This window comes from Corylus avellana, chromosome 6 (genome assembly GCF_965113065.1).
Source record: "Corylus avellana chromosome 6, dhCorAvel1.hap1.2, whole genome shotgun sequence".
In the NCBI taxonomy this organism is placed as follows: domain Eukaryota; kingdom Viridiplantae; phylum Streptophyta; class Magnoliopsida; order Fagales; family Betulaceae; genus Corylus; species Corylus avellana.
In genome coordinates, this window is record NC_142495.1 from 6999661 (window position 1) to 7022807 (window position 23147).

Consider the following 23147-nt stretch of genomic DNA (forward strand, 5'->3'; position numbering starts at 1 on the left):
ATCATTTTTCTTTTTGCTTACTCATATAGTCACAAAAAATATTTAGCCACTTTTAAATCCCAAATTAGAGGGATTAATTTTTCATTTTTCTCTTAAAACGAAAATCAAATTAGTTCAAAATCCTAGTTGGCAAGTTGAGCATAAAATGACCGTACTCTTATCTCTACACTTTACAGCGTCCTTATGCCAAATCTGCGACCTGAAAGCACACAACTGACACAAGCATTTCTACGTTCAGGTAATGAGAATTGCAAAGTTGGACAGGTTAGGTGAAAGCACACAGGCATTTCTACATTCATCTCTCTCAAAAGCTATATCTTTTGCTACAAACTCTCACCAACTGTGCAAAGTCCACTCACTGATAATTACTTTGGGACTAGACCAGTCACAAAGTAAAGGAAAGAAAAGAGAAAATTGAAAAGTTACATTATTAATTTCAATCCTAAAGCAGTTACTAAATTTATACTTTCATCCGAACTTAAAACCAATATATTGGCTAAGTTCGTTTTTTTGTAAAATATGACATCTGTTGAAATTAAATGTCGCCTAACAAAAATGGGTTTTGTATTAAGCCCGCCCTACGTGCAAGATCATCCTTTTACAAAAATCATCAGATTTGATAGCTGGAGAATCTAAGAAAATCCATTCAAGAATGGAAAACAATGTCAATTTTGGCAAAAACAATTTCGGTAGGTCAAGAGTACCGTTACCTTTAAATTTTTCATCTGTATATTTCCTTATATACGTGCACCGATATTTTCAATATATGTATATATATATATATATATATATATATATCCCCTCGTTATATATACACCTACTACAGTTTCTCCAAAAACGGCCATGGCATCTCATCACTCTCTTCTCTCTTCTGCTGCGATCGTAACTACCTTCTCCATTTGTCTTCTTTACAGCTTATCTATCACTGCAGAGGCTGTTAATGGCGGCTTCAGCGTGGATCTCATCCACCGCGATTCCCCACTCTCTCCCTTCTACGACCCTTCAGAGACTCCTTCGCAGCGCGTAGCAAACGCTTTGCGGCGTTCCATTACCCGCGTCAATCATTTCATGCCAACTTCTTCTTCACTCTCTCCCAATGAATTACCTCGATCAGAAATAGTTGCAGTCAGAGGCGAATACCTCATGAAATACTCCATCGGCACGCCGCCGGTCCCCGTCCTTGGCGTCGCCGACACCGGCAGTGATCTCATTTGGTTGCAGTGTGAGCCTTGCACGAACTGTTACAACCAAACAGACCCGCTTTTTGACCCTGTCGAGTCGAAAACATACAGAAACGTTTCTTGCAGTGCAAGCGAATGCCAGTCCTTGCGAGGAACCTCATGCAACTCATTATCATCATCATCTTCTTGCAAATATTCAGCGTCTTATGGCGATAATTCATACAGCCAGGGCGATCTTGCTTTTGACACTCTCACGCTGGAATCGACTGCAAGCGTCCCCGTGTCTCTTCGTAATATCGTCGTAGGCTGTGGACACAACAATGCCGGAACCTTCAATAACAAAGGCTCCGGCATCGTCGGCTTTGGGCGCGGCAAAGCTTCCCTCGTTTCCCAATTGGGTTCTTCCATCGGTAAGCTAATAGTGTTAAAATGGTAATTAAATAATTATATATATTTTTTTATCGACTTTAAGTTTACTAGAAAAATAGTGATTTAAGTATAATATTCATTTAGTGTAAAATGAGATTAATATTATAAATTTTATCATTCAACCAAGGCCGGCTTAATAAGTTTTGAGGCCTTAAGGTGACAAACTTAGGTAGGGTATTTTTTTTTATTTAAATAATTTTAATTTTAAATCATTCTTTTTTACTTTGCCCTTAATTTTTTTTTTTTTTCCAAATAACTTGCAAAATTCATTTTTGTTAGGAGACATTTAATTTTAAGAGATGTCATATTTTGTGTTAAGCTATGTACATATAATTCTCTTTTTTTTTTTTCCTTTTTTTTTTTTAATGTAGAATTTAATTTGCAAAAACGAAATTTACTTTATTCTAAAAATTATTTAATGAACGAACTTAGCCAATATATTGGTTTTAAGTGAAAATGAAACTATGAGTTTAGTAACCGCTTTAAGAGTGCAATTACTGTAACTTTCCAATTTTCTCTTTCATTTCCTTTAAAGTCTTAATATCTTGAAATTTAATTCTTTGTATTTATGTTTACCATAATTGGTGCCTTAATTAAAGAGCAATTACTAACTTTTTTGTCGTAAATAACTTTTTACCATAATTGAGACCTTAATTAAAGACAATTGATTAACTTTTTATCATAATTGAGGCTCTAATTATTATTATTTTTTTAATAAAAAGAAACTTAATTATGCTATAGTAATTTGGGACTTGAGGCAATTGTCTAGTTTGCCTAAGCTTTGAGCCGGCAATACCTTCAACTTTAATGTTAAGACAATAATATTAAATAGATTTCCTCAATTTCAAATGAAATGAAGATGATCCTATTTCTAACTCTTTTACATATAAGAAAGTGTGTTAAAATGTTGATTAAATAATTAAATTTACTCCTATCTACTTAAGCTTACACGAAAAGTGGGATCGTGAATTTAATGGTCTAATTTATATGTTGTTGTAAATAACAGGTGGCAAGTTTTCCTACTGCTTGGTGCCAACAACTTCCCAGGGCAAAAACTCAAGCAAATTGAGTTTTGGTCGTGATGCGGTGGTTTCTGGGCCTGGAGTCGTTTCTACTGGCTTGGGCCCAAAAGGGCCGGATACGAATTTCTACTTTCTAACACTGGAGGCAATGAGTGTCGGTAATAAAAGATTGGAGTTTGATGATTCTTCCCCCTTCGGAGACTCAGAGGGAAACATTGTAATTGATTCGGGCACCACATTAACGCTATTTCCAGAAGATTTCTACTCCAGGTTTGAAGCGGCGGTGGCAGAAGAGATTGATCTGGAACGCGTTGACGATCCCAATCAAGTGCTAAGTCTTTGCTACAAGTCGGTGTCGGATGATATAGGGGCTCCAAATATCACGGCACATTTCAAGGACGCCGACGTGAAGCTGAATCCGGTGAACACCTTCCTGAGAGTAAGCGAGGAACTTATATGCTTCGCTTTCCTTGCCAGTGAAAGACTCTACATCTTTGGTAATGTGGCGCAGTTGAACTTCTTGGTGGGTTATGACACCGAGGCCAATACTGTGTCGTTTAAGCCAACTGATTGCACAAACCTCTAACTTCAATTTAATTGAAAGATGCATGAATGTAGTACTACTGTTTTGTATGTTTTAAGTTGCTGTATACATGTTTTTAATAAATAATTAGTCTCATGATCATCATGGACATTTATTGATATGTGGAGGGAATGCTTTGTACGAGTCCATGATTTTCCTGACAGGGCTCAAAGACAGGTGGTTCTTTGATTGTACTTTGAAATTATTAATGATTACATTTTTAGTTAAATACATGCCTCTCTCTCTCTCTCTCTCTCTATATATATATATATATATATATATATATATTGTTGCTAATTAATTTACTTCATGATCACTAAATATAAGGAAGATTGTTCTCTTATTATTATTATTTTTTTGAAATGAGTCACTCTTATAAAAGAAAATAAGTCCGAAGACTCTTGCGAAGACACGAAGGGACATTTTCCATCCAAACTTGTTCTCTTACTTTTAAACATAATTAATAACAGAAAATTGATAGATATTTCAAATCTATAAGACTATAACTTAGTCTGGTGTGATAATTTGATGCCGTTTGAGCTCTTCTAACTAAACTAGTTTTTTCTGCGTTGGGTAGAGCTTTTCGTAATTATACATGAAAAATGGATGGTTAATGTGATATATATATATAACTTCAATGGTCCAACGTCCAAAAATGTTTTTGAGGAAAAACATGTTTTGACGCTCATCATTTATAATAATAAAAATTATTAACAAATATAAAACTATATATAAAAAGAGAAAGAAAAAAATGGAGATCAATGTACAAGGTGTCGAAGTTGAGCCATCCCTTCCGGCCGGATTATGGGTGATTTGACCACCCACTCTGAGCCTATATGGTGGTGTTTGAGCCACCCCATAACTAATATTGGTTCATTGGAATATATAACTCGGCCACCCCTTTTTAAGTTTTATTTTTAATCATTTCTCAAAATATATTTCCATTAATGAAATATACATATGAAGAATGTAAGAAAATCCATTAAGAATCGAAAACAACGTCAATTTCGGCTAAAAAAAGAGAGGGGAAAATCTATATAACCCCCTTAAATTACCACTCAATTGACAATGTCTCATTTTTCAAACTTTCAATTGTGACAATGTCTTCCTCAAACTACAAAAAATTATCAATGTTCTCCCCAATGATGAAATTACCCTTAAAAAAAAAAAACTAAAAAAAAAAAAAAAAACTAAAACTTCTTGAAAATTTTCGTTTTTTTATTTTTTATTTTTGTTTTATAATTTTATTTAAATAAAAATTTACGTTTATATTTTCGTTTATTAAAATGAATTTTTTTGTTTTTTTAAAACTAAATAAAAAAAAATAGTTTTTTTCTTAAAAAAATAAAAATTTCCGTTTTAAAAAAAGAAAATTAAAAATTTTTGTTTAAAAAAATTGTTTTTTTTTAAAATATTATTTTTAAATTAAAATTTTTTGTTTTTTTTTTTTAAATTAACTTTTTTTTTTTTTGAATTTATAGGGGTATTTTTGTCTTATTGAGAAATTTATATGGACATTTTTGTCTTATTGCTAGTCTGGGAGACATTGACAATATTTTGATAGTTTGAAGAGAACATTGTCATAATTAAAAAATTAGAAAAGACATTATCAATTGAAAATCGTACAATTTGGGTAGGCGACGGACCACGCGGTTGCCTCTAACTTTCGTATCACTGTATATTTGCTTACATCTGTGCAAGCCTTGTAGCGACTGTTACAACCAAACAGACCCGCTTTTTGATCATGCTCAGGCAAGTTTGAATCGGCAACGGCAGAAGAGATTGATTTAGCTTGGAGAGTCCGTTTGTGATTGCGATTTTAATAATTGCAACTTTAAAATTTTCAGTTTTGAAACCACTATTTTATAAAATCGTAAAGGCGTTTGGTAAAACATGTTAAAAAATATTTTTTTATCAAATATTTGTTATGCGAAATCATGATTTTGGTTTAAATTTGTGTTTTTTCAAATAAGTACCCCTTAGCTTGCATATAAAAATCGCAAATTTTTTTTCCTATTTGAACAATAAGGGTAGGCTGAGGAGACTAAATGTGACTATCCTAACTGGATATGACCATAATAGTACTTACCCGCTGGGGGCTGCTTATGGGGCCTATACGGTGGGAACCACATACGTTCATTTAAGTTCGACTGAGTCATAGACTAACCAAAGTCCACCAGGACATCAATGAGAATTAATCAGGTATATGTGGAGATTTTTCATTGCAGAGATTCGAACTCACACCCTACTACATGCCTTGACCATTTAAGAATTTCCTTAGGCTAATGAACCACTACCCTTAATAGTAAATCATTAGATTTGATCACCATTAAAAGCTGATTACAATCAAATCTCTGAAATTAATTAGATCAAAATTTGATTACTGTTAAAGTGTTTCAAAGCATCACCAAATAAACATATAGATCCAACCCAAGTAAATTGGGTTAATCTTACAATTTAAGGTGGCATGTTAGGATTTAGTAACCATTGGATTTTATATATATATACTGTCGGCTTTATATATTTTGAGGCATAAAAGGAAAAGATTAATTAAGAGATGCCTTTTTCCTTATTTTTTAGATATTAATTAAATAAAATCTAATATTAATCTTTTAGTTTATCTGTCTCTTTTTTAAAAAAGTTTTTATTGTAAACGACATGTGTCACAATAGCTAATGCTCTTAATGAATTCTGTTAACTTTTCTAATGACATAATCTATGATTTTTTATTTTTTTTTTCACATAAGTTAATGATAGACTCTATAAATTTATTGATTGATCTATTGAATTTGTAAGAGAATATGAGAAAAATATAAACAAATTATTGACACTAATCATTTCTCTTTTTGCTTACTCATATAGTCACAAGAAATATTTAGCCACCTTTTAAACCCCAAATTAGAGGGATTAATTTTGCATTTTTCTCTTAAAAAGAAAATCAAATTAGGTCAAAATCCTAGTTGGCAAGTTGAGCATAAAATGACCGTACTCATATCTCTACACTCTACACGTCCTTAAGCCAAATCTGCGAGCTGAAAGAACACAACTGACACAAGCATTTCTTCGTTCAGGTAATGAGAATTGCAAAGTTGGACAGGTTAGGTAAAAGCACACAGGCATTTCTACATTCATCTCTCTCAAAAGCTATATCTTTTGCTACAAACTCTCACGAACTGCGCAAAGTCCACTCACTGATAATTACTTTGGGACTAGACCAGTCTGCGTTCTTCTCTGGCAAACTCATTAGCAAGTATGCTCGGCTCAAAGAACCCACTTCTTCTCTCTCAGTTTTTCACCGAGTGTCGCCCACAAACAACGTCTACCAGTGGAATTCAATCATTAGAGCGCTTACCCATAACGGATTGCTCTCTGAATCTCTTCACTTTTACGCTGAAATGCGAAAAACTAAGCTTCAACCTGACGCTTACACGTTTCCTTCGGTTATTAATGCGTGTGCCGGGTTATGCGACTCGCAGATGGGTAAACAGATTCACGAGCATGTTCTGGAAATGGGTTTGAGGTCGGATTTGTATATTGCGAATGCATTAATAGATATGTACGCTAGGTTTGGTGATTTAGTCCAAGCACGAAACGTGTTTGAGAAAATGCCTCACAGGGATATTGTGTCGTGGAATAGTCTGATTTCGGGGTATAGTTCAAACGGGTATTGGGAGGAGGCTCTGGAAATTTATTACAGGTCTAGAATGGTGGGGATGTTACCGGATACTTTTACAGTATCAAGTGTTTTGCCTGCATGTGGAAGCGCAATTGTTGTTGATGAGGGTCAGATTATTCATGGGTTGGTTGAAAAGATCGGGATTCATGCAGATGTTATTGTAAGCAATGGGATTCTTTCCATGTACGTTAAATTTGATAGATTAAGTGACGCTCGTAAAGTTTTTGATGAGATGGTAGTTAGAGACTCTGTTAGTTGGAACACCGTGATTTGTGGTTACTCTCAGTCAGGGTTGTTTGATGAGTCAATAGAGTTATTTATGGAGATGCTAAATAAATTCAGACCAGATTTGTTGACAATCACATCTACTCTCCGTTCTTGTGTTCACTTACGGGATATGGAGTTTGGAAAATATATTCATGAATACATGATAGGAAACGGGTTTGAATTTGATATTACAGTAAGTAATATCCTTATTGACATGTATGCAAAATGTGGTAATTTAGTGGCTTCACGAGAAGTATTTGATAAGATGAAATGTAGAGATTCTGTCTCATGGAACTCACTGATCAATGGCTATATTATCAATGGTTTTTATCATGAAGGGTTAAAGCTTTTTAAGATGATGAAGATGGAGATGAAATCCGATCCTGTGAGCTATTTGACACTCCTGGGTGTCTCTACTCTGTTGGCAGACATGGACCTGGGTAAAATGATCCACTGTGATATAGAAAAGTTTGGATTTGATTCATATCTAGTGGTCACTAATGCTCTTGTTGATATGTATGCAAAATGTGGCAAAATGGAGGATTCACTGAAAGTATTTGAGAACATGAAAGCTCGCGATAAAGTGACATGGAATACCATTATTGCTGCCTGCGTTCGTTCTGAAAATTGTAGTTTAGGAATGAGAATGGCCAACCGAATGAGAACTGAAGGAGTGTCACCAGATGTTGCCACCATGTTAGGTATCTTGCCCATGTGTTCCTTCCTTGCTGCCAAGCGACAAGGAAAAGAGATCCATGGATGTGTTTTAAAATTTGGATTTGAATCAGATGTTCCAATTGGAAACGCACTGATTGAGATGTACTCCAAGTGTGGTAGATTAGAGGACTCAGTCCAGGTATTCAAGCGCATGAAAATGAAAGATGTGGTGACATGGACTGCTTTGATTTCCGCATATGGGATGTATGGTGAAGGCAGAAAAGCTTTCAGAGCTTTTCTGGAGATGGAAGCAACTGGGGTTTACCCTGATCGTGTTGCTTTTGTCGCCATCATTTTTGCTTGTAGCCATTCAAGTTTGGTAGATGAGGGTCTGGCTTGCTTTGACCGGATGAAATATTACAACATTGAGCCCAGGATTGAACATTATGCTTGTGTAGTTGATCTTCTATCCCGTTCTGGACACTTTGCTAAAGCAGAAGAGTTTATCTTTTCAATGCCGCTGAAACCGGACGCAAGTATATGGGGATCTTTACTTAGTGCTTGTCAAGCTCGTGGAGACATAAAGTTTGCAGAACGCATCTCAGAACAGATCATCAAATTGAGTTCAGTTGATCCTGGCTATTATGTATTAATATCCAATGTATATGCAGCTTTAGGAAAGTGGGATCAAGTGAGAATGATAAGAAAATCTATAAAAGCTAGAGGACTCAAAAAAGAACAGGGATGTAGCTGGATGGAGATTCGAAACAGAGTTTACGTTTTTGGGACAGGAGACAAGTGTTTTGAACAGTTTGAAGAGGTTTATAAGTTATTAGGGATACTTACTGGTTTGTTGGCTAAGGAAGGTTATGTTGCAAATCTGCAATTTGTTCTGCATGATGTGGAGGAGGATGAGAAGAGAGACGTGCTTTGTGGGCATAGCGAAAGGCTTGCCATAGCATTTGGATTGTTGAATACAAAACCAGGGACCCCTTTGCAGGTGATGAAAAACCTTAGGGTATGTGGAGATTGTCACACCGTGACCAAGTACATATCGAAGATCATGCAAAGAGAAATATTAGTGAGAGATGCCAATCGCTTTCATTTGTTCAAGGATGGAACCTGTAGTTGTCGAGATCACTGGTGATGAGTTTCTTCCATTACTCCATATCTGTCTAGTACGGAAGCATGATAAGGACCATAGTAAAATTACAGCCAATGTATTTGTCTAGGATAGAAGGGAAAATTGCGAAATTGGTCGATGTGGTTTGAGGTTGTGACAAATAATTTTACGGGTAAATGTGTGAGTCTACAACTCGGCAAGTATAATCATTTTGACCATTACTTGTGCAATGTGAGCTCCCTTTTACCTTTGATGAAAATTTATCTAACTTGTGTTTACTTAACAATTATTAAAGTAGAGTTTCACAAAAATGTTTGTTTTCACATAGGACGGAACGATAGTTCATCGGGGAATCAAACGTTCAATGCTAACAGTAAGGGTATAATTAGGATTTTAATGTATGATTAGGATTTCATGTGTAAGACTAAGGTTTCTAGTGTGCAATATGTCTAATATTAGGGTATGGTTTGCAGTGACATGAAGTAAGTAAATGCTTACTGAATGGATAAACTCTCTTAATATACAAATGCAAAAATTTCTCCTTATAAATGATGAGATATTTATACATGTTTATTTAAATAAATTATGTTATGAGCCGATTTATGATAATTGAACATATGTCGTGTGAACTAGGGCTAAGCAAATTACTGACTAACCGATTTTGACCGATTTCGACTGACACCGACTGTTACTTACTAGATGGCGGACAATAGGCGGCATGATTTTTTTTATTCCGAATTTTTCAGTTCGGTAGGCGGAAGAGGTTTTTTAACTGAACCGACTTTACCAACCAACTTTACCGACAAATTTGCCACTTTTCCACATACCGATATTATTGACACCGACTTTACCGACTTCCAACCGACATTGACTTTACCGACTTCCATTCGGTTCGAAATGCGAAATAAAATAAAATTTGGTGTAATAAGTCGGTGAAATAACCGACATTGTCGGTTCAAAAGGCAAAAATAAATTTTTTTTACAGAAACCGATATTACCGACCGACGTTCAGCCCTAGTGTGAACAAAGGCAACATTTATTACTTTTGCAAAACCCATGACGTTCTTGGTTACCCAAGTTTAAGGAATATGTTTTGTTACTTAAGGCTCATTGCATAACAAGTTCCTTGATAATTTACTTGCTAAGCCGTAAATTATACAATTACTCTTTCAATTGTGAAACATCCCGATGTTTTGTAGATTAACAGGTATGATGGACCGTTGGATTGACCATTTTGTTGGGTTGAAGATGTCGGGCAAAGAGCTCGTATAGTCAGGTTTGGGTAATATAGTTAGATGATGTTAATTATTGCATTATATTTCTTTAGAAGCTGTGTGTTTGTATTGATGATAGTTGATGATATTGTTGAAGATATTTGGTTTTGCATTACGTCATTCTTCTCCCCTTTCTACTATATTTAATCTGATAATTGGTGTTTAAGTTATTGGTTTGTTGGCAATCATTGGCTATTTAAAACCCCAATTGGCTATTTAAAAACCCAATCATTGCGCTGCCCAAAACTGTTTCTTGCAATAAATACAAAAACACGTCTGACTGAGCAACTTCCCTAATTGTTACAAAGTCTTATTAATTTTTAGGAAAAAAATATTTTTTAAAACAATCCTAAACTAATAACAGTTTTTTAAATAGCTCCATAAAGTTTAAAGTTGGTTAAAGTGATACATCAAACTATTAAAATGTGTTAAAAAAATTATTTTTTGTCCTCAAATGGTAGTTTAATAGGTTGAGACTAGCTTGAATCCCTCGTCTCCCTATTGTGTGGCCATGTCCAAAAAATAAAAAAGCCAATTTTTTATTATATTCCTACAATACCATTATTCTCTTAAAAATTGAAATAATTTTTTTTTTTTTAGTTTAATATATTTATACTTTTTTTACATGTATCGCGATTTATGGCGTTGATGTGATATCTAACAAAATTCATCAAATGTTTTAATAGAATTTGTCTTTAGGGACTAAATTATTTTTTTGGCATATTCGAGAGACCTCTGAGTTCACTTTCATGTGACATGGAGCGATTTGTAATTTAGGCCAACTATATGGTTTGATTTTACTTTTATTCCTATTTTTTATATCATATGAGCGATTTGTAATTTAAGCCAACTACATCGACTAATTTTTTATTTATCCCGCCCCCTTTTTTTTTTTTTTAGTATTTATCCACCTGTTGGGGTTTTTTTTATCTTTGTTTAAAAAATTGTTTAGTTTAGTTTTTTTTACAGAATAAGGGTATTATAGTAATATAATAATAAAGTGACATTTTTGGCACAATTTAATAGTTTGATGTATTACTTTATCATCCTTTAAACTTCGTAGGTTTTTTTTTTTAAAAAAAAATGGCCGTTTGTAAGTGGCTTTCTTTAAAAAAAAAAAAAAAGAAAAGATTTTTTCCTATTTTTTAAAAATTTTATAAAAGATGTGATAATTAAAAAATGGCAATCAGCCAATTGAAATACACTGAAATTTGTAGTTAATTTTTACAAACCAGTCTAATCAATTGCCAAATTCTTTTAACATGTGAGAAACACATATTTTTTGAATAATTTCATCAGAGCTTAGATTAAAGGATAACAACGCGCCTCTGATAAAATATTAATATAGAATTCTAATTGTTTTTCTAAACCATTCCTTGCACTTCGAGAAAATTTTGCGTTTCCCCTTATCATATCCCATTTTTGAGTCCTGACCCTAAGCCTAACACTATCTCTTACTTACAAACCCTAGGTACACTTAAATTTTGTCCTTAGATTTTGAAAGTGTGACACTAACTTAAATAAACACGTATCATAATTTTATTAGTTATAACGTGTCACATTAACAGAATTTGTTAAATCAACTAACAAAATTTGACTGTACATGATAAATTTTATTTTTGGCATACTGTAAACTAATTGCAAATCAAGTAAATAACATCTGCAAATCAAGTAAATAACATCGACTAATTTTGCATTTTTTCCTTCTAATAAATAGGAAAAAGTAGATGTATTTTTATCAATTTAACACTTAATTTGTAATGTTTTCTCAAACTGAAAGTTACATCAATGTCCTTCCACTTGTACCCCTCGTACAAATAAGAGGAAAATATGGGGATAGTATCCAAATTCCTTTATAAAGACCTGGGCAACCATAGTTGACAAATCAACTCACCATGGGAGAAGAAGTGAAGGTGTTTAGGACATGGTCAAGTCCGTTTGCTTTCAGGGTCGTTTGGGCGCTCCAATTCAAGGGCGTACCTTACGAGAACATATATGAAGATCTCTCCGAGAAGAGCTCTTTGCTTCTGCACTATAATCCTATCCATAAGAAGGTTCCGGTGCTTGTGCATAATGGAAAACCATTAGCAGAGTCGCTTGTAATTCTTGAATATATTGAGGAGACCTGGAAGCAGACTCCTTTATTTCCTGAAGATCCTTATGAACGAGCCACCGCACGCTTCTGGGCAAGATTTGGAGATGATCAGGTAAAGTAACCACTCTTTATATAACAGCAATTTTTTTTTCTCAGCAAATTTTAGAGATCTTGATCCTGTTTTCCTGATAACTATGAACTACTCTGTATTATGTTCACCTATAAACCGAAATTTGTTAATTTTCAAAAATTTGACACTAATTACTCTTCCAGCCAAGGAGTTGATACTTTTTAATGTGAGGATATGTTGTGTGTTGCTGTAGGTTTTGCCTTCCGTTTTCGGTGTTTTTATCAAGCAAGGGAAGGAGCGAGAGGAAGCAATCGTCACAGCCCATGGGAACTTGAAATATCTGGAAGAAGAGCTGAGAGGGAAAAAGTTTTTCAGCGGAGAGAAAATTGGATTTTTAGATCTTGCATTTGGTTGGGTTGCTAATTTGGTTAGTGTATTTGAGGAGATACAGGGCTTGACATTGATAGATCATGAAAAGTATCCATTGTTATTAGCATGGATTCAGAACTTCATGGATGATCCAATAATCAAGGAAAGCTGGCCACCTCGAGACAAACTGATCACCAAATACCAAGCTCTTCTTGGATCCTTCATTCCAAAAGAGGCCGCAGAGAAATGAGATGGCTTGCAAGGCCTTCTCTTGATCTCCAACTTCAAATGATAGCAGAGCAATTGAAATGTTGTAGTTGCTTTACATGTGTGTGTATTTTTTTTTTCCCTAATGTGCTTTACAAGTATTGTTTACTTGTTAGTTGAAACATGTTTGCGAATAAAGGGTTTATTGTCATGGTTTATTCTGACCATAAGGAAACAAGTCCGACCATGAAATGTTTTTTTTTTTTTCTGATTAAATCAAATAGAATCCTACCACACCACACCAATCTGATCTCTAATAATTGAGATATGATGCACTAGTAGTGATTCAATGCATCTCACCACCCTATACAGATGGGTAAGCAAATTCACGAGCATGTTCTGGAAATGGGTTAATTTGGGGTCGGATAAGTATATTGCGAATGCATTAGTAGATATATACGCTAGGTTCGGTGATTTAGTCAAAGCGCGAAACGTGTTCGAGGAAATGCCTAACAGGGATCTTGTGTCGTGGAAGTGGAATAGTCTGATTTCTGGGTATAGTTCAAACGGGTATTGGTAGGAGGCTCTGGAAATTTATTCCAGGTCTAGAATGGTGGGAATGCTACCGGATGCTTTTACAGTTCCAAGTTTTGCCTGCATGTGGAAGCGCAATTGTTGTTGATGAGGATAACCAGTGTGCCCATGTTATCACCAATAGACAATCGACATATGTCCCGGATGATGGCTTATCTTTGACACGTGGCCAAATGCCATGTTGGATTGGGCACGTCATCGTTAGACCGTAACATATATGCAACCTCATCCAAATATTGCCTCATCAACAAAGTGAACCTCCCCTAAAAAAGTACCATATTTGTAATACCCCAACTTCTAAAACAAGCGGAAAGAAAAAAAATGTTTAATTTTTCATTTGACGCTACTACTTATAAAACACATGCAACGAAAATACCTATATTTTCCACTATTTATAAATTAATCATTACTTAGTTTAAACAAATAACAAAATTCATTGCGCTATGTTTCTTAATTAAACTATTGATCCTTAATATAAGTTTTAATCTTTAAACTAAACCCAATAAATTAGTTAAGAGTTAAATTTTAAGTTAATGATAGTTTTAAAAATTACCTATAAGTATTGAAAAATTAATATAGAGAAATAGGAACGAGCATAGCATCACTCATAAGTCCATATATTACGTGAATCTGAAGCTTACACAACTTTTTTTTTTTTTAATAACAACAACAACCAAAAGTTTTAGGTTTTACGGCTGAATCTTTTTTAATGTTTCTATTAGCAAAATTAGAAATATATATATATATATATATATATATTGTTGATTTCTTTTTTGTACAAGCACGCTTACATGTGTGTGTACATACACATAAGTAATATGTTTGTTTTATGTATTTATTAATTATGAGTTGCTGTTTGTAGTGGTTGGAGTAGGGTCGTTTTATAGGGCGGCGTTTTTTTCCTATGGTAAGGAGATACAATATGTTGTGAAATAACACAATCGAAAATAAGTTAAATTTAATTTTTTAAAAATTTAACAATATTATGTCACGTCATGTTATAAAAAATTTTTGTAAAATTTATTTGTAAGTGTAACATTTTTTTTTTTTTTTTTTTGCCAATCATTGGCTATTTAAAAATCCAATTGGCTATTTAGAACCCCAAGCATTGGGCTGTCCAAAACTGTGTCGCTAATTTTTACAAATAAATTTAATAAAGTGTTTCTTAGCATACGAGAAACATATGTTTTTTTTAAGTAATGTTATATTTTTACTTTTTGATACTACAATGAATTAATTGCAAATTAGGTAAATCAAATTAACTAATTTTATATTTTTTCTTTCTAATAAATAGGAAAAGTACACGTATTTTTATCAATTTAACACTTAATTTGTAATGTTTTCTTCAACTAAAAATTACATCAATGTATTGTTGTGTGAAAGGTCACAAATCTCTCACATAATCACTCAAGCGGAATAAATGTGATATATCGTTTAAAAGAAAAATAAACAAAAGACAACAAGAATACAAGATTTACATAGTTCGAAAATTTGCTTACATCTAGAGTGCAACAGTAGAGAGAGATTTCACTAATTCAAAAGAGGAGAACACAAAAGAGTTTTAAAACACTCACAAACCCAAGACCCCAAATACACCTAATTTCCTTCTCACTTTCTAGGACTCTCAATTCTCCGGTACAAGTTGCTTCCTTTTCCTCTCAGCTTTACAACAATAATCGGATGTCTTTGTTTTTTGTCTTTTTTTTTTTTTTTTTTTTTTTTTTTTTACATGTCCGCATAAAAGGAAAAGAGAGATTCGAAATAATAACCTCTACTTTATTAGGCGTGATTCCAGCCGATTGGACTAAATATTAGGGACAATGACCGGATGTCTTAAATAAGCAACAAGGATGGCTAATTTTCAAAGAAAAGGCATGCAATAAATTTGTCTAGACATGTAGGAAGAATAAACCAAAAGTCCAAAAGCGTGGGCGGAAAGTTCTTCATTCCGTGCAGACATTAAATTGAGAGAGTATACTTCAAATGTCATCCTTGACCAATATGAGCCATTACTCGTCAACATGTATTTCTAAACTATCACAAATTTGCACTTGCACCCCTCGTCCAAATAGAGGAGAATATACGGATATTATCCAAAATTCCTTAATAATGTTATTTATAAAGACCTGGGCAGCCATCAACTAAACTCATCAATCACCATGGCAGAAGAAGTGAAGCTTTTTAGGAACTGGGCAGGTCCATTTGCTTTAAGGGTCGTTTGGGCGCTTCAACTAAAGGGCGTTCCATATGATACCATATATGAAGATCTCTCCGAGAAGAGCTCTTTGCTTCTCCACTATAATCCCATCCATAAGAAGGTTCCGGTGCTTGTGCATAATGGAAAACCATTAGTAGAGTCGCTTGTAATTCTTGAATATATTGAGGAGACCTGGAAGCAGACTCCCTTATTTCCTGAAGATCCTTATGAACGATCCACCGCACGCTTCTGGGCAAGATTTGGAGATGATCAGGTAAAGTAACCACTCTATATATAGCAGCAATTTTTTTTTTTTTTTTTCGCAGCAAATTTTAGAGATCTCGATCCTGTTTTCCTGATAACTATGAACTACTCTGTATTATGTTCACCTATAAACCTGAATTTCTTAATTTTCAATATTGATGCTTGTTAATATGAGGATATGTTGTGTGTTGCTGTAGCTTATGCCTTCCGTATTCAATGTTTTTATCAAGCAAGGGAAAGAGCAAGAGGAAGCAATCGCCAGAGCCCAGGGGGACTTGAAATATTTGGAAGAAGAGCTGAGGGGGAAGAAGTTCTTCAGTGGAGAGAAAATTGGATTTTTAGATCTTGCATTTGGTTGGGTTGCTAATTTGGTTAGTGTATTTGAGGAGATACAGGGCTTGACATTGATAGAACATGAAAAGTATCCATTGTTGTTAGAATGGATTCAGAACTTCATTGATGCTCCAATAATCAAAGAAAGCTGGCCACCTCGAGACAAGCTGATCACCAAATACCGTGCTCGTATTGAATTCTTCAGTTCAAAAGAGGCCGCAAAGAAATGAGTTCTTGATCTCCAACTTCAAATGATAGCAGAGCAATTGAAATGTTGGAGTTGCTTTACTAGTGTTTGCTTGTTAGTTGAAACATTAACATGTTTGCGAATAAAGGGTTTATTGTAATGGTTCATTCTGACCATAAGGAAACAAGTCCATCTCCTGCTCTTTGGCCGAAGTGGGACAATGCTCATTTCTTTTTCTACACTTATAACCATCCTCTTTTATTCAGACCTACCATTATCACTTTCTCTTCCCTTACTTATTGAAAGGTACTTTACACACTTATTGAATTGTTCTTTTTTGTTCGTCTTTGTTATATCAAATTTGTTAAAGAAATGGTTAAATGATTAAATTTACATTTTCATATAAATTTAAGTTTTTTGAATAATTGGTAATTTAACATGGTATCAGAGTTAAAGGTTATGAGATTGAACCTTGACTCCGTCCAATCACTCTCATTTAAATTAAATATTTCACGTATTTGGTCTCTATTAAAATAAAGTTTGATTCTACACATGAGGAAGAGTGTTAAAGTAATGATTAAATGCTTATATTTACTTTTTCCAATTAGCTTAAGTTTTTAGGATAACCGGTGATTTAACAAAATTGTTTACTTTGGTGCTCAAACTGACATAATTGATCAACACTTGCTGGTTTTGGTATAGTTCGACAACACTTCCTCGACCGATTGGTTAGGGATTTTCGATGACCGAACCCAATCAATCCGACATTGATAATCAGAAAAGATAAAATTAAAAATAAAAATAAAAATTTCATGGTCGGACTTGTTTCCTTATGATCAGAATAAACAATTACAATAAACCCTTTATTCGCAAACATGTTAATGTTTCAACTAACAAGCAATCACTTGTAAAGAAACTCCAACATTTCAATTGCTCTGCTATCATTTGAAGTTGGAGATCAAGAGAAGGCTTTGCAAGCCATCTCATTTCTCTGCTGCCTCTTTTGAAATGTAGGCTTCAAGAAGAGCATGGAATTTGGTGATCAGTTTGTCTCGAGGTGGCCAGTTTTCTTTGATTATTGGGGCATCCATGAAATTCTGAATCCATGCTAACAACAATGGATGCTTTTCATGTTCTATCAATGTCAAGCCCTTTAACTCCTCTAACACACTGACCAAATTAGCAAGCCAACCAAATGCAATATCTACAAATCCAATTTTCTCTCCACTGAAGAACTTCTTCCCTCTCAGTTCTTCTTCCAAATATTTCAAGTTCCCCTGGGCTGTGACCATTGCTTCCTCTTGCTCCTTCCCTTGCTTGATAAAAACATTCCATATGGAAGGCACAACCTACAGCAACACACAACATATCGTCATGTTAACAAGTATCACCATTGCCAGAACTCGGCTGGAAGAGTAAGCAGTTCAACTTTCTGAAAATTAACAAATTCAGGTTTATAGTTGAACATAATACAGAGTAGTTGCTAGTTATCAGGAAAAACAGGATCGGGATCTCTAAATTAAATTCACGGTCCGAATTGCATACAATTCAAATAGTTTTACAGTAGATGCATGATTTACTTTTTCTCAAGTAACTTTGTTAAAATATTAATTAAATGATTAAATTTAATTTTTTTTTTAACAATTTAAACTTTTGAAACAAATGATGATTTAATATGGTATCAAAGTTCAAGAATTTGAGTTAGAATCTTAATTCCATAATTTATATAAGTAATTTAGATATAACTCCATATATATCATGTATGGGACCTACTTATTCTTGAGCAAGTAGCTAGGCTCCCACTTCGAGCTGCCCAAAATAGGTAAGCCCTACGGACTTCTTGTATTACATGCAATTCACTGAGATTATTTCAGGAAGTCAGGAACAGGACATAATTCTGGCTATATAAGAGTGGTTACTTTACCTTATCGTCTCCAAATTTTGCCCAGAAGCGTGCGGTGGCTCGTTCGTAAGGATCTTCAGGCAATAAGAGAGTTTGTTCCGGGTCTCCTCAATATATTCGAGAATTACAAGTGACTCTGCTAATGGTTTGCCATTATGCACAAGCACAGGGACCTTCTTATGGATAGGGTTATAGTGCAGAAGCAGAGAGCTCTTATTGGAGAGATCTTCATAGATGGTATCATAAGGAATGCCCTTTAGTTGAAGTGCCCAAACGACCCTTAAAGCAAATGGAGTTGACCATGTCCTAAAAAGCTTCACTTCTTCTGCCATGGTGATGGATGAGTTGAGTTGATTTGTAAACTATGGTATCCCATGTCTTTATTTATAAATTACATTCTTATTTGGATAATAATAATAATAATAATAATATCCCTTTATTTTCCTCTATTTATATACGAGGGCTTGTAAGTAAAAGAGAGCGTTAGGCTTAGCCGCTTAGCAAGGATGATATTTTAATATTTTATCTGAGGCGCGTGTGTATTTGCTGATGAAATATGAGATGCACGCCTAATTGATGACGTAAGTCGTGATGTTTGTAGTTGCTGACTTTTTTGAGTTTTTATCCTCTGAGGTCGGCAATTTTTGGTCGTATATATCACAAGGCGGCCATGGCGAATCGGAGAGAATATTGTGAACTATTGGGCTTATCAAAAGAAAATGCTCAAAATGTTTGTAGTGCTTGGACTGACTTTTTTGAGTTTTTATTCTCTGAGGCCGGCTTTTTTTTGCTTGTATACATCCCAAGGCGGCTGTGGCCTATGGGAGTGAATATTGTGATCTATTGGGCCTATTAAAATGCTCCCAAAAAAAAAAAAAAAAACCCAAAAACAAAAACAAAAACAAAAAACCTATTCTTGTGCTTTTTACAGAATTCAAAAGAATGATCGAAGAACTAGTTTAAAAGGTGCTCTTATTGTACTATTGGAAAGATTAAAGAAGATATCCACTGTCAAACTGGGAAAAAAGTCGTTTGGAAAGCAGAAAAAAGAGGAGAAAAATCTCTCCCGAAGCCAAGAGTACTGCATTTGGGCATTTCCAGCCCACAAGTCTCTGCAATGTGTCGTACAAAATCATTTCAAAAGTTTTCTTTTAATCTCCACACATCCCTTCGACTAAAACCCCCTCCCTACCCCCCCAAAAAAAAAAAAAAAGTTCCGAATAATGCTTTTAAAATTAGCCCAACAATGAGAATGACAGATATCAAAGTCCCACTTGGAGTTTTATTGAAGCTCACAAGCAACATTTTGCGTATTTGACAATGAGCATTAGGAGATAATCATCACGACACCTTATAAAAAAAGATAAATTTCAATCCTGCCATGGAACAACCCAATCTACAAATAGGATGAAACTAAATGAGTAATGCTACACTTAGTCTCACATCTCTACACCCATTTTTCCACACATATAGGTGGCTTTTAAAACTACCATTAAATATGAGATAATCTTTAGTGGATTTTAATCTAAAGTAATTTTAAAAGCCACCTATGAATGTTGAAAAATTGGTGTAAGAATGTGGGAGTATGTATAGCACTATTCAAACTAAATACAAGGGATCACATGTACAATATTTATAAGAGACACTCAGTTTAAAAGGAATAGACCCCCTAATCGGACTCCTCGTGTGCTTTTTGAACAAACACAAGTGCAAGAGTCACAAGGGATGCATAAATTGAGGTGGGTATCCTCTGCACCACCTTCCCAACTCCCGGGACACCCTCAGTAGCCTTCTTTGTTGTCATTGCAATCCTTATGATTATTAAAATAAATAAAAATATGATTCTCTCTCATCTCTCATCTCTCCTCTCATGTTTTACAATTCTCTCTCTTCTCATATATATAATATAATTAAAAAAATAAATATTTTAATGATATAGGGAATGATTAAGGGAAGCTTTTGGGGTGTATTTTGACATAGGGAAGCAAAAAGTAATTTGAAACCTTAAATGTAGGAAATTAAAATGATGAGGAAGCTACTGGGAATGCTAAGGAGGTATAACATGATGTGGCATAACATGATTAAAAATAAAATAAATTTAATTTTTGAGAAATTTAATCATATTATATTACGTCATGTTGTAAAATGTTTTTGTAAAATTTGTTTGTAAGTGTAACATTTTTCTTGTTGCCAATCATTGGCTATTTAAAAATCCAATTGGCTATTTAGAACCCCAAGCATTGGGCTGTCCAAAACTGTCTAGCTAATTTTTTCAAATAAGTTTAATAAAGTGTTTTCTAGCATGCGAGAAACATATGTTTTTTTAAGTAATGTTATATTTTTACTTTTTTACACTCATAGGTAGCTTTTAAAATTCAATAAAAATTTATTTCATATTCAATGATGATTTTAAAAGCTACATATAACTTTGAAAAAATTATATAAAAAAATAAGAGTAAGCATAACATTATTCATGTCCTTTTAATAACAAGTAATTTTCACATTTGTTATAACACATTTCACTTTATTAAACTTACTTATAAGAATTAGTTCCAAATAAGAGATTAAAGACTCAAGAAAGGTCACTCCAAGTCACCAACCACTACAAACATCACGTCATTAGTTAGACTTGAATATTTTAAAGGCTAATTGATGACTTGATGTTTGTAGTGCTTGGAGTCTTGGAGTGACTTTTTCGTCTTTATCTTGACATTTCAAGGCACATGCATCTAATTGTTTTTCTAAACCATTCCTTTTGCACTTCAATTATTTATTTATTTTGCCTTCTCCCTTATCATATCTTATTTTTGGAATTTTGACCCTTAGTCTAACACTCTCTTTTACTTACATACCCAGGTTTTTTATAGTAAAATTTCGTTATTGACTCTAACAAATTTTGAAAGTGTAACACTAATTTAAATATGACACATATAACAATTTTATTAGTTTTAACGTATTTCACTAATAAAATTTGTTAAATCAACGAATGAAATTTCACTGTAAGGAATAAATTTTTTTTAGTATACTATAAGAACATTTGAATTCATTTTGATATTACAGTGAGTTAATTGCAAATCAGGTAAATCAAATTGACTAATTTTATATTTTTTTCTTTCTAATAAATAAGAAAAGTACACGTCTTTTTATCAATTTAACATTTAATTTATAATGTTTTCTCCAACTAAAAATTACATCAATGTATTGTTGTGTGAAAGGTCATGAATCTCTCACACAATCACTCCAGTGGAACAAATGTGATATATCGTTTAAAAGAAAAATAAACAAAAGACAATAAGAATATAAGATTTACATGGTTCAAAATTTTGCTTACGTCTAGAGTGCAACGGTAAAGAGAGATTTTACTAATTCAAAAGAGGAGAACACAAAAGAGTTTTAAAACACTCACAAACCCAGGACCCCAAATACACCCAATTTCCCTCACTTTCTAGGACTCTCAATTCTCCGGTACAAGTTGCTCCCTTTTCCTCTCAGCTTTACAACAATAACCGGATGTCTTTGTTTTTTGTCTTCTTTTGTTGCTCCCTTTTCCTCTCAGCTTTACAACAATAACCGGATATCTTCGTTTTTTGTCTTTGTGTGGGCGGAAAGTTCTTCATTCGGTGCAGACATTGGATTGAGAGAGCAGTGGCGGACCCACGTATGGGCCAGTGGTGGCCACGGCCCCCCCAAGAGAAATTACAAAAAAAAAATTTCAGCACAAGTTTTGGTGTTGAGCTGCTGACCCTCATCCATCCAGCCACATATTAACATACGGCCCCCACAATTCCACATTTCCACAAAGAATTTTGTTTTTTAAAAAACTTTGGACACTTGTCTGGAGCACCGAGCACACGTCCAGCTACAAAGGGGCCCCTTCAACTATTAAAAAAAAACATTTATTGCTGGTCTGCAGTAGCCCCAAAAGCTATTAAAAAAAAAAAAAAAAATTATTTTCCCTCTTTCTCAAGACTCACGCACTCGCCTCTCTGCTTTTGTTCTCTGAGTTCTCAGTTCTCTCCCTTTCTCTTTTCTGAAAGGCTGAATCTCCGTTGCTCTCCAGCCTCTCCTTCAGTGATGATAAATTGCATTTGTAACTTATAAGAGTAAAGGTTTGAAGATCATATATCAGGTGGGTTTTGCATCCTTTGTTCCCTTAAAAATTAGAATTGATTTAGGGTTAATTTTATGCATTAAATCTTGATTTGTTTTCTCTTGATAAAAGAAGAGTACCCAAAAATTGTTTATAATTTAAATGGGTGTCATACTGTTATGTCTTTTTAGGGTAGCAATGAAAGTCGGGAACTGATTCAGTCTGATTGGGATTTGACCCATTTGGGGACTTGGATTTTTACCAACGACAGCTGCGAGCCTGCGACACTATGGTATTCCATAATCCCAAGAATCTGGTTTCTATTTTGGAAGTGTTATATTAATGATGTTCAGGTTGTTCAACTATTGTGTTATGACATTGTTTATCAATTAAGAGAATAATACATGTTAGTGTATTGATTTTTTCCCCCTTAACGCTTAATGGGTGTCATGTATGTTCAGGGCAGAAAATAGGTGGTCACTGGTCAGATTGACAAATTGGATTGGGTCCATTGAGAGATTGGATTTTTACGGGAAACACTGAGGTAGGTATCCCAAGAATTTGATTAATTTTTTTTATTTTGATTCTTGAAAGTGTTATATTGATGCTATGTTATGATATTGTTT

At 34.1% G+C, this 23147-nt stretch overlaps 4 protein-coding genes and 1 pseudogene across 5 annotated transcripts; 4 read left to right on the plus strand and 1 right to left on the minus strand.

Annotated features, from left to right (window-relative positions):
• Positions 1–838: 838 nt before the first annotated feature.
• On the plus strand, positions 839–3218 carry LOC132188774 (aspartic proteinase CDR1-like). Its single transcript, XM_059603311.2, has 2 exons — positions 839–1591; positions 2617–3218. The coding sequence occupies exons 1-2, from the start codon at positions 844–846 to the stop codon at positions 3216–3218; spliced, it is 1350 nt and encodes a 449-aa protein (XP_059459294.1). The 5' UTR covers positions 839–843.
• A 3061-nt stretch (positions 3219–6279) lies between these two features.
• On the plus strand, positions 6280–9168 carry LOC132187465 (Tetratricopeptide repeat (TPR)-like superfamily protein). Its single transcript, XM_059601783.2, has one exon. It carries the CDS (start codon positions 6290–6292, stop codon positions 8960–8962), a length of 2673 nt encoding a protein of 890 aa, XP_059457766.2. The 5' UTR covers positions 6280–6289; the 3' UTR covers positions 8963–9168.
• Positions 9169–12062: 2894 nt separating this feature from the next.
• LOC132187513 (putative glutathione S-transferase) lies at positions 12063–13171 on the plus strand. The gene is made up of 2 exons (XM_059601850.2): positions 12063–12419; positions 12631–13171. The coding sequence occupies exons 1-2, from the start codon at positions 12108–12110 to the stop codon at positions 12994–12996; spliced, it is 678 nt and encodes a 225-aa protein (XP_059457833.1). The 5' UTR covers positions 12063–12107; the 3' UTR covers positions 12997–13171.
• A 2412-nt stretch (positions 13172–15583) lies between these two features.
• On the plus strand, positions 15584–16793 carry LOC132187681 (putative glutathione S-transferase). Its single transcript, XM_059602072.2, has 2 exons — positions 15584–16018; positions 16206–16793. Exons 1-2 carry the CDS (start codon positions 15707–15709, stop codon positions 16569–16571), a joined length of 678 nt encoding a protein of 225 aa, XP_059458055.2. The 5' UTR covers positions 15584–15706; the 3' UTR covers positions 16572–16793.
• Positions 16794–17452: 659 nt separating this feature from the next.
• Positions 17453–18763, minus strand: LOC132186644 (putative glutathione S-transferase; annotated as a pseudogene). The gene is made up of 2 exons (XR_015912716.1): positions 18453–18763; positions 17453–17877 (listed from the first exon to the last, which is right to left on the minus strand). The product of XR_015912716.1 is annotated as a putative glutathione S-transferase (transcript).
• Positions 18764–23147: the final 4384 nt, after the last annotated feature.